Genomic DNA, 17,042 nt, shown 5'->3' with positions numbered 1-17,042 from the left:
TTAATTTCGAAGTGGAGTTGTGTGTTGTATCCAGCTGAAATAATTTGATATTTATCAAGGGATGCTTTGATATGGAAATATACAAAATAGTGCATTTCATATTCTATTTACAAAAATACATTCTCCAAATTGTATTTAACTACAAGGAAGCAATATACTGTAAGCTAAAAAGGATAAACACGGACAGCCATACTACCATTACACATATTATAGCAATATTTGTACATAGACATTTCATTCTGTATGGTACATATTGGAAAGTGAAAGTCCAGTACAATACATTAATACAGATGTCATCTTCTAAAGGGTTTTGAGTGAAATCTATGGATCCAGAGCCAAACTTTTCCATGACTTTGCTTGTTCTCTCTTATACTGCTCCAGCTCCTGAGAAAAAAACAAGGAAAAAAAGTTGCTAATACATTTGTGTGGCTGATATTCTAACAAAAGTGCATTCGATCTAATCTGGATCTTTTAGTCAGTTAGATTTGGCTGACTTTCTAAAAACTAAAAACATGCTGTAAACGTTTGATTCAAAGTTGATTACTGTGTAGAAAATCATTAAATTATGACATTTTATTATTTTTAAATCTTACACAATAGCATAATTTAACAAGTTTTACTCTAGAATTTTAATGTACAAAAACTGCAATCTGAGCAAGTGAAACTGTGCAGTAGTAACCCTCTGTCACATATTGGCTGATTATTGCAATCACCAAGCACTCAGCAATAACAGCCTAAATCAAAGTAGGTGAGAAGCTACTGAAGGACAGTGAGTGTGAGGTGCAGGGTAACTCTCAGTCACATACTGTACTCTAAAGTAAAGCAGTCTGGAGGATCAGTTAATGGATGCAGTACAGTAATAACTCAGTTTTCCTGTGGGGTTTTATATATATACTCTATATATATATATATATATATATATATATATATATATATATATATATATATATATATATATATATATATATATATATTCACGCATGACTAGAGGTTACTAGAAGACAAATATTTGCTAAAAGGTGATTTTACAGTGACATTAAACATGCTTCTTTTACCTGGTCTTTCTGGGCTCTGATAGAGTCTATAAGGGGCTCACTGTACTGAGGGTCTTTAGCAGGATCTTTCAGCTCCTTACATTCATTGGTGTTCTGAAGACAAAAAGGTCAGGGGTCAGGCAGGCATTATTAAACCATTACTATTGTTTACAGAGGAAACCATACCTCATGTGGGAAAACCCTTTCAAAAACCTTTTTCCAAAGGTCTAAGGGGTTTTTGGCATGAAGAGTCCCAATATCAACGTCAGAGGTTACAGCTGGCCCTAGAAGATGAATGAATTCAAAATATTTAGAATACCCGCATATAATATGAGTAGATGAAAAATTAATATATAGTGTCTTGTAACTGGGCTTATACTTGTGTTTATAATTGTGCATTTTAGATGCACAATTTCAGTAACCCTTTTTAATATTGAGGTAAAACTGAATGTATAACAATATTTTAACAACAAAAGTACAATACATATCTTACCGATCTGATTGAGAGAGTCAAAGCCTGCTGGAATAGCCAGAGGTTTGCTGGGGTCAGTAGAGACTGACTTTCTAATAGAATGGAAGAGAAAACCATTTTATAATACTGTGACTAATACACTTTAGTAATGAAGAATATCCCGCATCTTAAGTACAAGAAAATAATGAAAGGTTCATACGGTCTTTCAGTCCCAAATGCCAGCTGATTAACAAAACTCCTGCTTTTAGACATTGTGGCTTCTGACTTGCTGCTGGTAAGCTGTGGAGAGTCATAGATCATACAAACATAACACTGACCAGAAAAACAGAAATGCTAAATGGGTGATTTAGTAAAGCTTAGTTATGCCATAGAAGGGTGATGTCAGTTTAGAGTTCTTCAGTTATTGATTTTATGAAGCTACAAATTTCTGTAGGTTATGATCCATGATCATTTTCAAACCGCATTCTGAAATTCTTTAGTATGTCGTCAGTCTTACGATTAAAGAGGCTCCATAGAAGTGGGCTATGAAGCGCAGTCTTACAAATCACCTTTCTCTTCTCTGAATCAAAGTCCTAGAAGGAGATGGATAGAAAGAACTCTTTTTTTTAAGAGTTGATTTTATAGTTAAGATGCAATAAAAAAGGTAATGCTTTGACATGTTAACTGTTGCATATTACATTCTTTTGCATACTATTTAAAACACAGAAAGCAGTATGAATGCAGGCTGTATAACATGAGATTTTACCTGAAAGATGTCAAACTTGCTTCCAACTATGAGAAGAGGAACAGGGAAAGGGCTGATGAGCTCTCTGTCCTGTTGAAAAGAGGCCGTTTCATGTAATAGACTGAAACACTCGATTTCAAGCTTCATTTATAGCATTTATGTTACTCTCTCACACCGACCGGATAGTCTTTGTGGAGGACTCGTGGGACTCGTGTTTTGCCGGATCTGGGTTCTCCTGTCTTTTGAAGTGAGGCACACACTTTTTCCACCTGACTTCGAGCAGAATCCAGCAGGATCTCCATGGTCTCCCACAGAGCATTGGGTTTAGAAACATCCAGAACAAGTACTACAGACAAAGAACTGTAAAAACAAGCACATCTGATTTGAATTATTCCACCACAAAATAAAAATTCTGATATTTCTGAGATAAAAGTCTGAATTGTGAGATAAAAAAAAGTCACAATTACCTTTTTTATTCAGTGGCAAAAAAATAATAATTACGCAGCGTAAACTCAGAAATCTGAGAAAAAATCCATAATTGTGAGATATAAACTCAGAATTCTGAGAAAAGTTGGTAACAATTTATTTGAAGGTGTCCTTGTTACACGTTACATGTACTTACTATTCTAATAACAATAAATTAGGCATAACTGCATAATACATGTAGCTAATTAATATTACTTAGTACTTAAATGTATAATTACACTGTAACAAGGACACCTTAAAATAGTGTAAAATAGTGTATCTTTAAAAAGTCTTAATTGTGAAATACAAAACTCACAACTGTGAGAAAAAAGCCTAAACTGTGAAATAAAAAAATTGCAATTACGTTTTGATTTTTTTTTATGTAGGTGGCGAAAAAAAAATCGAAATTGCGAAATGTAAATGTACAGCTCAAAAAGTAAAAAGACAAAGAAGAAGAAAAGTCTGAACTATGAGATATAAATTCACAGTTGATGTGAGGGGGGAAATCTGAATTGTGAGATAAAGTTGCAATTACCTTTTTTAATTTTTATTTTGTGGTGCAAAAAAAGGAATTGCGAAATGTAAACTGAAAAAAAAAAGTTACAAGATACAAACACAGATTGCAAGATATAATTTTTTTTTTATATCCAAGAATTGGAAACCAGTCAAAATTGCAAGATGTTAACTCAATAACGAGAAATAAACGAACAATTCTGAGAAGAAAAGTCTGAATAATTTATTGGTATTTTTAAATAAGTTTCCACATGTAAACTACCTCAGATTAATTTGAGTTAAATGTAAACCCAGCCTGATTGAGTGTACAGTGTTTACGAGTCTAACCTGACATTGTCAGCCGTGATGGGAATCTGCACTAGGTCTGATAAGGAAATTCCTCCTCCCAGTTCCCACAGCTGAGCGATGTCTTTAGGCTGCAAAGAGGAGAAAAACATACTTTTATAAATCAATTAAAATAGAAATTCTTTTTTTCTTTCTGTAAGAAACCGAGGACAATACCCATACCATATTATGCCCTCTTGCACGTCTACCAAAAGTGTACTCCAGTGCAAGAGTAGGTTTAGCTGCCTCATCTCTGGTTTAAAGTGTAAAACAGAAACATTATGTGAGGTGATAGGAAAGCTCTCAAAAACTTCAAATGTTCAGTATCACATCTTAAACTCACCTATCAAGAAACCGCAGTAATATTGTTGTCTTAGCCTAAAACAGAGGTGTACTGTAAAATGTTTTTGTGTTGGCTGAAAAGTTCAATTGTTTGGTACTAGCACATACATTATCAAGCCCTAGCTTTACTTCAGGTAGGCCTGAGTGTTTAGAGTGATATGCTGCAGGCATACGCATACCCCTGCTTTACTGCCCATGAAGAAGACAGTTCTCTGTGTGCGTCCTCTTCAGCATCCTCTTCATCAGTCCTGCTCTCCCTGCTGCACACTTCCGCTGCAGCAATATCCCATAAAGTATCCGAGCTACGAGACAACATGATCTGAATAGCAGCATCTGCATGCTTACTAAAGCAGAAGCTCGACTCCTGAATGGAGTCTCTCTCTCTCTGGGTAGCTTGTAAGCTAACTAACATTGAAATAGGAGTAAAACAATGTGTATAATAGCTCAACCAGTACTACTTTTATTATAGTAACAGTGTAGTAACCATGTTTTTTTTTTTTTGACAGATTGATTACCATTTGTATAACTACAGTCTTACTACAAATACCATGGTTAGTCTATGCTTATGTTTTTGGTTTTATTTGTAGTAAAAATACAAGGTTAATTTTCGTAATGGACAAAACTGATAATATGATGCAGTCAACATGATCTTGTTGTTGTATGAAATAACCACAAATAGTAACTTTAGCTTTCCTCACATGAAAATATATGTCAGAACTGACTGGCACATAACATGAGAATTTGTTGAACGAAAGCATGATGTAAGCATTGATACGACAAATTCACAAGTGTATGAAAAAAAGCTAAACAGTCACTGGTATGAAGTGGCCTTTTTATTCAAATGCTGTAAATGCCATTTCATTCTTAATACATTTTAAAACAGCAGGTACACATTTTATTAAACATTTATTATGTATCACATATTATTTACAGCCACATTAGAAATTATTATATATACCACAAACGGCAATGGTACATCACATTGTGGAGAAAATGGATCAATAACTGTGGAAAAGGTTGATGGATTCAGCTTTCATGTTGAGGTTATCTGGATATAGTGTAGGCTACTATATATGATTCAAAGATATTCTATATACAAAATAAAGAACATAAAATAACATTCACATCAACACACACACACACTCAGGACCTTAGCGTCGGACGAGGTGATCGCGGATCTTAAAGCTGATGATGCCCAGTATCACGAGAGCAGGCAGGAAGGCGTAGAGCAGGAGGAAGTCTTGTGTGTAACGTGAAAGAGCTCCAGGATAACCCTGATCTATGATCATATTTCCACTGTCCATCAGACATGAACTTGGCAAACCTGCTAAAGGTGCTGAGTGAGAGGAATGCTTAGTCAGAGGACATCCGTGTGGACAACTTATGCATTATATGTTAAAGACTCCATGAAATCAAATGTCAAGTCACAGTCGAAAACAGTCGAATAATATTGATAATATTTGACATGCTGTGGGTAATGATGTAAAGTAAAACCTACTGGCTTCTCACTTCAAATTCTTATTTCCATAAGAAATACATCAACACAGAAACTATGCTTGTGAAGCTATTTAATGGGTTCCATTAGTATACAGTACAATAGATTGAAGAAGATGATTTTTCTTACTGCAGGTGAAGTTCAGGCCGTAGAACTCAGTGACGATCAGGAGCTCACAGCCGTACTTCTGGAAGGTTAGGTAACTCAGCCATTGGAACACCACAGGCATTTGTTTAAAACTCCTGAAAGAATAAGAAAACATTTTTATGAAACTTCATACTTAAAGGTATAGTCAAAAAAGTCCAAATTTGTTTAGATCTTTGTTTAGATCTTAACAGAATTGGAGAATTTTAGCATTACATCAATTGCTCACCAATGGATCTTCTGTATAGTGAATGGGTACCATCAGAATGAGAGTCCAAACTGCTGCTTAAAAACATCACAATAAGCCACACGACTCCAGTCTATCAATTAAGGTCTTGTGAAGCAAAAAGCTGCATGTTTGTAATTAACAAATCCATCAAGACATTTGATGGAGGTAGGGGTGTAACCCCGGTGTCTTGGCCAAATTGCCCCCCTGGCCTTTGACAATCATGGCCTCCTAATAATCCCCATCCACTTGATTGGCTCTATGACTCTCTCTCCACCTGTAGCTGGTGTGTGGTGAGCACACTGGCGCCGCTGTCCTGTGGCTGCCGTCGCATCATCCAAGTGGATGCTGCACACTGGTGGTGGTTGAGGAGAGACCTCCCCCCCCACATGATTGTAAAGCTCTTTGGGTGTACAACAATACACAATAAAGGGCTATATTAATGCATCATTCATTCATTTGTAATCTTAAACCGTCACTTCTGGCCAAAATACCATATTAGTCCAGTGAAAAGGTCCATCACCTGTTGTCCTCTCACATCAAAATATTTGTTTAGAACGGTTTTGGATTGTTTGTGCATGTAAACAGTGCATATCTCCCTGTACACCAAAACATACCTGGCAATAAAAACTCATTCTGATTCTGATTCTGATATTTAATTCCTGATTCATACTAGACAACTTCAACTGGAGAAATGTTTTTTCCAGAAGCAACAGATTTAAGTTAAAACCTCTTGACGGATTTGTGTATTATAAACATGCTTTTTGCTTCAGAAGACATTAACTGAGTTGTAGATTGTGATGTTTGTATCAGCTGTTTGGACTCTCATTCTGACGGCACCCATTTACTGCAGAGGATTCTTTGGTGAGCAAGTGATGCAATGCTAAATTTTTTCAAATCTGGTCCGACGATGAGACAAGCTCATCTACATCTTGGGTGGCCTGAGAGTGAGTCAGTTTTTAGCCCTTTTTCATTTTGGGGAGAACTATCCCTTTAATATACTGACATTGTGCATTGATATAAAAACAGACACCATATTATATTTTTATCCAATCTATAATGCAGAACAAGAAGGAAAAAAAAAATAATGCATGGCTGCTTAGAACTTCCGTACAGAACAATGTCTTCAATACACATTATGACAATGCTGAATAACTCATTTAATAATAAAATCATTTCTTCACCTTAGAAATCCAGATCCCACCATGATTCCAGCTATATTGAGTAGAGCGACCCCGCTGTTGACCATATTGGGGTCTTGAACGACCCCCAACAAGACCAGTGTTAAAAGTTCACCAACGATGTGAGGAACCATGACCACGGCTGAAAAACACACAAAGCGCACAGGATCTGGGTTCATGCCAACGGTCCTGAAACACCAAACCATACAGAGAAACAGCATGAGGTCAAGATCCAAAAACCAGCAACTTTTATTTGATTCTGAGGACATTCCCCTCTGATTTGAACCGTAGTTACCCTGACCCGAGCACTGATAAACTCAAGTAGCTCACACAAACACGCCCATACTTACCAGTACAAGAAAGAGGTGAAGATGAACACGCTGATAATACTGAAGGGCAGGATATGGATGATGTAAGCCAGAAACATCTGCCACTTCTGGTACAAGCCATCTTTACTCTCCTGGTCAGCGATGGCCCTTAAAGCAGGAACTGTTTGAAAAGATAATATTTTCAGGCAGGAAGAAAATGGCAGACAACTTTTTTCCAGACTTATTGAGAACTATATATGTATTTAAATAGCATGAAAGTGAAAATACAGTAGCAGACCAGTACCAATTATGTGTTATCGCAAGTGCTCTAAGTTCATGGTTAAGCAATAATCATGGGCATGCTGGAGCAATTTGTGAGATGCGATCCCTTATCAGCCAGGAACTGATATATAAAGGACAGAAATTATTTCTCTAAAGCACTGACTTTATCAAACAGCATAAAAATGTTTTTCTCCTTTGTCTGTACCAATTACCGGTGTATAATAATATTTGATAAGATATTGTTAAGTTAACTGTGGATGAGATACTCACATAAAGCTACAGCATTCAGCATGCCGGTATAAGGTGAGGCACCCATGGATTGGTAGATTATGCCGATTCGGTCCTGCACAGCACCTTTTGTCACATCCTTATCCAGCTTCATGAGAAAAAAAGCAATAAACAGGCCGTAGATCAGATTCTGAGAGAGCCGCATGAGAATGCCCATCCTGTCACGAGACATGTTACGCACGGTCCGCCTGTGTGTGTAAGAGAGAAGGAAATACATGAAAAGTGCTTCATGCGGTAACATCTAAATGAATGGCTTTTATTTGATTTCTTTTAATGGTCAGGTCAGGTAGAAATAGCTCTTGTAAGGCATATTTTCACCCTTTTACAGCGTCCTTTCATGAAAACTGCCGGAAATAAGGCTCGTCATGGCAGTTTTACCTCAGGAGGACATTCAGTTTGGACAGGCAGTTGGGGGACTCCTTGCTTTTGAATGGGATCATGGGTTTGTCTGCTCTCTGGCAGCTTTGCTCGATCTTTCCCAGCATGCTTTTATAGATCTCTGAGTTCTGGTAGGCTGATGTGATGTCATGCATGCGGCTGTAGGTGGCGGCTTCTCTCTCACTGCAGCGTGTGTCCACAGAGGTCAGATCAACTGTCAAATAAAAGCAGCTACTGTATGTTTTTAGATATTTTATTCTTATTTTTATATATATTTTTAGCAGTAAAGATAAAAAATTTTTTTTTTACTCCAGGAACACCTTGAAATCAGGCTAATTGTTTCATGTTCAAGCTTCAGAAAAAAAGGTGTTCAGACAACTTCAAAAGTCGTACCATAAAAATCAAAAGGGTTGCAGTACTCAGGACACTCATATCCACAGCTGCTGAAGAAATCCACCATCTCTTCAGGCTTCCCACAGAACACCAGTTCCCCTTGGCTCATGATTGCAATTCTGTTAAAGACCTGTAGATATATATCTTTCAGTTGTCTGCCTTTGTATCATGAGGGCTATCACAATTCACGGTAAATTAATATAATTCACTGCGCTGAATGTAAAATGTACTAGTAATTTAATATCACTGTTTTCATATGCACCATGGTGAAGACATATGCTTTTCAGTTAGCTTTTGAGTAAACGATTTTTTAAAAGTCTCTTAAATCATTGTATTAACTTATTATGGTAATATATTATAATAAGGTCCCATTAGTGAATGCTAGTTATTGCATTAACTAACAATGAGCAATACATTTGTTACAGTATTTATTGATCTGTTAACAATAGTTAATAAAACTACTTGTTTTATTTTTGTTTTCATTTTGTTCTTGTTGTTTGTTACTGTTTTATCTTGTTTAAAATGTTTTGTTTGCTTTTATTTTGCTTCTTGTTTTTATAATCTTATTTTATTTGTTTATTTAAAAAAGGCCAAAAGCCAGGTGATTGAACTTTTGAGTGAAGTATTTTTAAAGTCTCTTAAATAATATGTTCTTGTAAATAAAATGTTTTGATATTGTTTTTCTGTCTTATTCTATTTACATATATATATGCTGTCAAACGATTAATCGCAATAATCGCATCCAAAATAAAAGTTTTTATTTACATAATATATAAAACGTATATTTTGGATGCGTGACCCATTAAATATAACTATAAAAAATTTATTAATAATAGTGATAATATTATTGCACTTTATTTAGTTAGTATAGTTTAGTTTAGTTACTATAAAATAATACAATTATTTTATAGCAAACTTAAAAATAAAATGTTAATATTTCCTTCCTTCTTTTTTTTTAAATATGAATTTATCATTTTCAACCTTAAAATCAGCAGGCTTTTATTTTGGCGGCTTGCCGGCAAGTAAGTATATGCGTTTTCGGGTTTAGCGCTGCCGATTGAAGAGCATCAATGAATGAAATGTCACAGTTTTGCATTGCGCTTTGAAAACCGCAGCAGGTAGCCTAGATTTATGGTTTCAATTTGAATAGAAATCCTATACAGTACAGTTTGTCGATCTAAAATGGTAATTGTGCATTAACAGCAGTCATCCATGTCGGTATGTAAATGCACTGTCAGAACTTATTTATACAGCGCATTTTTTTATTTTGGTCGCGCATGCGGACCTTCAGCCCACTTATGTACACCCCTGTATATATATATATATACATAGTTATATATATAGTTATAAGTGTTTTAACAGAATGCGCTCCAGAGGCATCCGCTATGTCTACTCACCCTGAAAAGTTCTGAACGGGGCTGATGGATGGTCACAATGACTATTCGATCTCTTCTGGCCAGTTCAGCCAGCAGCACCACGATCTGATTAGTCGTCATGCTGTCCAGTCCTGTGGTCGGCTCATCCAGGAGAATCACCTCTGCCATGACGTAACAGAAAATTGAAAAACAGGAGAAGAAATAAAACAAATGAGAAACTTTCTCGAAAGTCCACTTTCTGCCCTTTGAGAGACAATTTTGAGCGTCTTCTTAATTCAAGTAATTAAAGTAATTAATAGGTTTCCATTTGTCTAAAGTTAGAGCCAAATTAATTGGCTGATGAATTAATTTACTGCTTGATTGGAGAAGGCAGCAGATGAAAGCCACTTATAATTGCTGGTTTGTGTTCAGTTTGGAGTGGCCTCAACTAATCCATAGTCCACAGTCCCAGGAGACCCAGATAAAGGATCCAAAGGGACCCTCATAGACCTCGGCTTAATATTAAAAATGTGATAACCCCGTCTGCCACTTTTAATATTCTACTTCAGCCCCTTTCACATTTGTCCATTCCTCAATAATCCTTTGAGGGGCTTTGGGTCGCTGTGTTGGTCGCTCTGCATTTAAATAACATTTCGTCTCTCTTATGTGCAAGCAAGGAATGAACACACTACAATGTGTTTGTACTCCATACATAAACAAACATTATGCTATTATGGGTTATTATAAAGATGTCTCAGGCAGATCAGAAGGCAGCTCACTTGGGTCCTGAAGCAGCTGGCTGGCAATGGAAACCCTCCTTCTCTCTCCACCAGAAATGCCTGGGAAAATGCGGCCTCCAATCACGCTGTGAGCCACATGTCCCAAACTCAGCTCTGCCATGACTGCAGCTACCTATGACAGATCAAACAGGGATCAGCTTATTAAAAATATGAGTGATGTCTCCATCATTATTGTATGAAAGTTAAAGTATCTGTAGGTATTTGAGATTTCTGTATGCATTTCATTTTAATCGATTTTGACGACCATATCTGTCAAATATCTGTGAAGGGAATGAGCTCACCTTCTTGCGTATGGCCTCAGAAGAGTGTTTTCTCAAAGCAAGCTGAGCAGTGTATGTCAGAGTCTCCTCCACAGTCAGATAGCTCAAGAGATTGTCACTCTGAGAGAAAAATTATGTTATGTAAGCATTCAAAATAAAGCTATTTATTTCGACATACACAACAACGCAATTAGCCTGAGATGCATTTCCCATACAATGATAACTCGCTGCTTAAATACTATTGTGATGCACTGTAGGCGGAACAAGTGGCTGTGTAAAAAGTTCTGCTAATGAAATTTATATCCAAAACTGCAGTCTTTTTCAGAGAGGCTGCTATAAATGAATATGGCATCTGAGGACTAATTTGCGGTTTTCATTCCCTGCTGTTTCGCTTTATTTGAGGTTTGATTCACTGTGGGTTCCCTCTATTTCATACTCCGGGGTTTCCTTACACATTTCTTCACACTCTTTAAAAATGATGCTGATTGTTGACATGCTAAAATACACAGATTGAAACGTATGGATATTAAACAATGGAAAGAATGGTATTGACTGCACTAAATGTTAACTTGCTTATTGTCAATAGCATGATCTACTGAAGTCTACATGTCATACTAACAAGAAACTACAGTGGTGACCAAAATTATTAGAACACTAGTATTTTTAACCAGCTAAAAATGGTTTTAAGTCAGTTATTTTAAGTCAGTTATTACAATAATATCACTAGATTATTACAATTAATGGCTAAATGAATGTTTGGAAATGTAAACTTATTTCCTACTGACACACCTCAGCAAAAGATATAAATAACTGACTTAAAACACATTTTTTAGCTGCTGAAAATACTAGTGTTCTAATCATTTTGACCACCACTGTATGCTGACCTTCTGCCCTCATGTTGTTCTAAACCTGTGTGACTTTCTTTCTTCCATATGGAGCAGAAAATTATATGGAAAAATCAGCTTGGTCATTCTGCAAAACATTTTAAATTCTTATGCTTCTGAGAAATAAAGTAATATATGTTTGAAACAAAAACACAAGAATGATGGCAATTTTTGGTGAACTGCCCCTTAAAATAGTATTTAGTATATTCAGAAACACATTTTATTGAGAAAAAAAAATCACAGAAAATTTTATTAATTTAAGTCAAATGGTCATCCAATTAGGGCTGACCCATGCTGTTATGTGAGGTGTGCATGTACCAGTGGCTGGAGGACCTGTGCGTTAAGTTAGCTGTTAATGCGCTATGGTGCACATTAGCGACACTTACAACACTTCATCATTTGAAAACGTTGCTCTTAAGCTGACATTCTTATCTGTGTCTTCAGTTTAGGTCTTATGTTTATCAAGTCAGAAGGTTGTGGATTTTGTGCATCATGTCTGTTTAAATCTGTAATTTGTTGTACAGTGAAGTTCACACTGCTGAAATTGGACTAGAAGCAAAGCTACTATAACCTCTACTATTGGGGGGGAAAAGTAAAAAAAAGAAAAAAAAGAAAAATGAAAAGTACGCTCCTCTTAACATACACTCTTAAAAATAAAGGTGCTTCACGATGCCATAGAAGAACCTTTTTGTCTAAATGGTTCTATAAACAACTTTTAACATCTAAAGAGCCTTTCTGTTTCACAAAAGGTTCTTTGTGGCGAAAGAAGGTTCTTCAGATTATAAAAAGATAAGCAAGAGATGGTTCTTTAAAGAACCTTTGACTGAATGGTTCTTTGTGGAACCAAAAATGGTTCTTCTATGGCATCGCTTGAAGAACCTTTTGAAGCACCTTTATTTTTAAGAGTGTACCTTTAGCTCACGAGACACATTTAATTACTGGATTAGATTCATAGCTTCTTTGCATCTAAATTTAATGACCTGCAATAATAGCCGTCTCTCCATGCTTATTTAATTTTCTGGAAGATACACATGAATAGCTCAGAGGAATAATGTAATGAACTCATGTGTAACGGCTAATTTCAGAGTTAACTCTACAAATGAACTTTTCGGCAAACTTTACTGTGTTTAAGTTTGGTTGTGACAGACTTGACCTATAGTTACCTAGCCAATTGCCTTTCATCTATACTTTCTACAGTTGACCAAAGTTCAGTCTCATGTGGCCTGTGATACTTAGACTGACACGCACACAAAGGCACATTTACAGTGTGCTGCAGATGTACAGTATTCAGTGTATTACAAGTTCAACTGTGTAATTACTGTGTAATCTGTGATATTTTCTTTTAAAATCACTTAAAATCAGGGCTGGCAATGCAGGATGACAGATAGGGAATGGAGTTCCAGTTTGAACACTCTGTATTTTCATACTATTTGCACCACAAATTTGCGCAAACGTAATTTTTTCCTCATTTTTAAAATACTATATGGTTCAGTTTTTCACCTCTTTGCACACTTGAATTATCAGTTATCAACGTAAACTGATGTTTTAGTATACTGAAGTGTCATGTATTGATAGTGGTATAATAAGTTTTGGTAATACAATGTTTGCTTATTTGTAAATCAATATAAATTAAAAGTCTGTACTGATCTTTAGTTGTCAGTATTTTTAGATTCATATTTTTAACCAAAAAAAAAAAGAAAAGAAAAAACCTCACCTGGAGCACATAAGAGAAACAGTCTTGGAACTGCTCTGCTTTTAGCTTTCTTCCATTCACAAAAACCTCTCCAAGGAGTTTACCAGAATTCCCGATTCGTCCTGCTACAGCATCTAATAGAGTGGTTTTCCCAGAACCTTGAGAGAGAGACATCAGTAAGCTTATTGACCTTTTGATATATTAGCCTATCACATGACATTGGTATGTAAAGAAATGATAGTGTCAACCTTACGTAATATAAGTTTCTTTAGTACATTGCCTTGTTTATACTGCTTAATCATTTCAGTAACTTAATGCACATACAGTGAACAGTAGTTGAAAGATATGTTAGAATATGATTTATAATTTATATTTACAATTTTCCTTTTTTACTGGTCATACTCTCAAATTTCTCAAAATCTTGCCATTCACTATTACAATAGCATTGTGAAATACAGAAATGCACTCATACTGTAGCTAAATATTTAGACTGTATCACTATGCAATGTTGTGGGCTCTGATATTAAATATGTTAAAACTCTGAGCATCATGTCGGCGCCAACAGCATTGTGGGCAGCGTGCTAACATATAGCCCCATTGCGCTATGGGCGTCCCGAGATTGAGTCCCTGTGGACCTTTACTGATCCCGTCCTCCCTCTCTTTCTCCCACTTTGTTTACTGTCTAAATATCCTATCACAATAAAAGGCAAAAACGTCCAAAAATATATATATATAAATATATTTTTTAAAAACCTGTGAAAATCATAGTTATTCTGCTTTTTGAGTCACTTACCTGAATTCCCCAGAATTCCCATTATCTGTAGTCAGTAATCTTATTAACCTTTTGATATATTATCATATGACATTTAAAGAAATGACATCTTCAGCCTTACGTAATGTAAGTTATACATAATTTTTTAAATAGCAGTACAGTATAATAAGTTTGGGTAATAAATGTCTGCACTAATCTTTCTTATTGACTAGTGCTGGTTAGAATAATAATAAACATGGTTCAAGTGAAACGAGCACATTAAAAACCAAGTACTTTTGTACTTTTGCTCAATTAAAACTGTAGTGAACTTTGTACAAAAGTAATAAACAGAGTGGTCATTTCTGAATCTTGAGAGAGACATCACCTTTTGATATGATATCATATAATATGACACTGACATTTAAAGAAATGATATTTTCAGCCTTTTTACATAATAAATTGCCTTGTTCATTGCAGTGCACTGTTGTAGTTTTTAATAATACTTTTTTATCAGTTTTTATTTTAATATTTTAATTTGAGTGAGTATTAATCATTTTGTGTTGTGCTTGTGTTGTCATTGTTTATAGTTTTGTTATATGTACAGTATGTCTATGTAGTTTTTTCAGTTTTATTTCTGTTTCAGTTTTAGTTTTAGTTAAGTACACAAAGTTAGATTAAATTAAAATGAATAGTTTTGAGAAGTGTTGAGAGAAGATGCTGAAATTAAACATTTTTATTTTATTTTATTTCAGTTGTTACTGTCAGTTAACGTTTATTTTATTTCAAGTAACGAAAATGTTTTTAATGGTTTTAGTTTTAGTTAACTACAATAACCCTGGCTCATTCTAACGATTACTGCTTATTCATTTCAGTGTCATAATACATGCACAGTAAACAATAGTCTAAAGATCTGTGAGAACACGATTTTATAACCTTTTTTGTTTTTACTTTTTTCACTTGTTTGCACACTTGAATTATCAGTAACTTAGACTGATATTTCAGTATATTGAAGTTTAATGTTTTGATAGTGGTATAAGAAGTTTTGGTAATATAATAAAATGTTTGTTTATTTGCAGATCAATACATATTTAATGTCTGCTCACTTACTGACCAGTGCTGGCTAAAATGATTAATAACATGGTTCATCAATAAAACTTTCATATAATAAACTTAAGTACATTTTAAAAACGAAGTACTTTTTTACTTTTATTCAAGCAAAATATCTTTAGTAAGCTTAACCTTTTGATATGATATCATATAATATGACACTGACGTTTAAAGAAATGATATTTTCAGGATTACGTAATGTAAGTTGCTTAGTATGTTGCCTTGTTTATTCTAATGCTTACTGTTTATTAATTTCTGTGTCTTAATAATGCATGTACAGTGAACATAGATCTGTGAGAATATGATTATGTTTTTATTTTGTTCTGCTTCTTTTGTTAGCAGTCATTCACTATTAAAAGACCATAGTGAAATACACAAATGAACTCATACTGAAGCTAAATATTTAGACTGTATCACTATGCATGCTGTGGGCTCTAATATAAAATGCATAGATATTCTGCCCTTTGAGTCACTTACCTGAATTCCCCAGAATTCCCATTATCTGCCCACTGTCCAAATGAAATGACACTTGATTCAGTATCTGCCTTGTCCATTTTTTCCTGAAAGATGAAAGGTCCCACCAGGGTCCTAAATGTTCACTGTAACACACATAAGCAAACAAAAAATGTTTACGAAATGGTCACAAGAAGTGGTTTCAGTGTGTCACTATTTTGTATGAAGCTTCAATGAAATAAAAGACTTAATAAAAGAATAATAGCCTAGCAGTTGTATAATTGTTGCCAAAGATAAAGTCTTTATATAGTAATTTAATAATGTCTGATTGATATTGGCATTTAAACTTTTATTCACTGATCGTTTCGTGTTTATTGTATGCTTAAAGACTATAATATGCTGATAACTTTGATAAATCTTGCCTTTGATTTCCCGGATTATTATAAGTGGTTATTCTACAGAATAATTTTGCATTTCGGCACATAAAAACATCTTTTTTATTTAAAATAGCTTGATTCTCACACTCTGTTCAGATTAATAAATGGATTTTTATTAAAAAAAAATTGTGATCTTTTCAAGGTTTCGGGCTTTACTGGAGGGCATTGGAAAACTAAACTTTAAATTCTAAAATATTGACATTTGACAACAGCTGTTTGGTCATATACAGTACATGTATCAGGTACAGTTGTCTGTTAGCAGCTACACTCAACATAAGAAGCTCCTGGACACATTCAGTGTGTGCTGGAAAAAAAAATATTTGTTTGAAGAGTGTCAGCTCATTAAGAACTTAATAGCAGGTTTACCAATAATCAGGTGCTAAATTTGACATAACTCTCATTGACTGTGAACTGACACCCATTGCACTGCCGTCATGTCAATGTTGTATTCTCACCTCACAGTGTAGGACACATTTTTGACGCTCAGGCAACACGACGATTCGACGTAGTCCCAATTTGGTTGGGACGTTCCCATCTCTGACACCAGCTTGAAAGATCCATTTAACCCATTATTCTGTAAAACATCCTGCATTGAATATAACTGACTCATTGTCTCTCATCGATGGACAAACAAACTTCAATATTCTCAGTGTGACAGATCCACGTCTTCAGCAGTCTAAATGCTCCGGTTCATATTACACAGATGAGGCTGCAACCATAAACAGTGAGTCTT

General features: G+C 35.1%; 1 protein-coding gene and 1 pseudogene across 1 annotated transcript; both read right to left on the bottom strand.

The window, feature by feature from the left end:
* Positions 1–303: 303 nt before the first annotated feature.
* On the bottom strand, positions 304–4,190 carry LOC107587913 (cytoplasmic dynein 2 light intermediate chain 1-like; annotated as a pseudogene).
* A 516-nt stretch (positions 4,191–4,706) lies between these two features.
* Positions 4,707–16,939, bottom strand: abcg5 (ATP-binding cassette, sub-family G (WHITE), member 5). Its single transcript, XM_016275793.1, has 13 exons — positions 16,765–16,939; positions 15,897–16,018; positions 13,583–13,719; positions 11,006–11,104; positions 10,704–10,836; positions 9,967–10,106; positions 8,570–8,699; positions 8,177–8,390; positions 7,781–7,986; positions 7,271–7,409; positions 6,924–7,109; positions 5,499–5,611; positions 4,707–5,210 (listed from the first exon to the last, which is right to left on the bottom strand). The coding sequence occupies exons 1-13, from the start codon at positions 16,917–16,919 to the stop codon at positions 5,026–5,028; spliced, it is 1,959 nt and encodes a 652-aa protein (XP_016131279.1). The 5' UTR covers positions 16,920–16,939; the 3' UTR covers positions 4,707–5,025.
* Positions 16,940–17,042: the final 103 nt, after the last annotated feature.

Source organism: Sinocyclocheilus grahami, unplaced genomic scaffold, assembly GCF_001515645.1.
Source record: "Sinocyclocheilus grahami isolate Dianchi unplaced genomic scaffold, SAMN03320097.WGS_v1.1 scaffold96.1, whole genome shotgun sequence".
NCBI lineage: Eukaryota > Metazoa > Chordata > Actinopteri > Cypriniformes > Cyprinidae > Sinocyclocheilus > Sinocyclocheilus grahami.
Note: the sequence above shows the minus strand (reverse complement) of the source record. Positions and strands in the feature narration are given on the sequence as shown.

Excerpts from the sequence above, each read along its gene's own strand:
- abcg5 (XM_016275793.1), bottom strand. The coding sequence starts at position 16,919 with ATGAGTCAGTTATATTCAATGCAGGATGTTTTACAGAATAATGGGTTA. Across the intron at positions 16,019-16,764 it reads AATGTGTCCTACACTGTGAG|TGAACATTTAGGACCCTGGT; the intron begins GTGAGAATACAA and ends TGTGTGTTACAG. Across the intron at positions 7,110-7,270 it reads TTCACCTCTTTCTTGTACTG|GACCGTTGGCATGAACCCAG; the intron begins GTAAGTATGGGC and ends TTGGTGTTTCAG.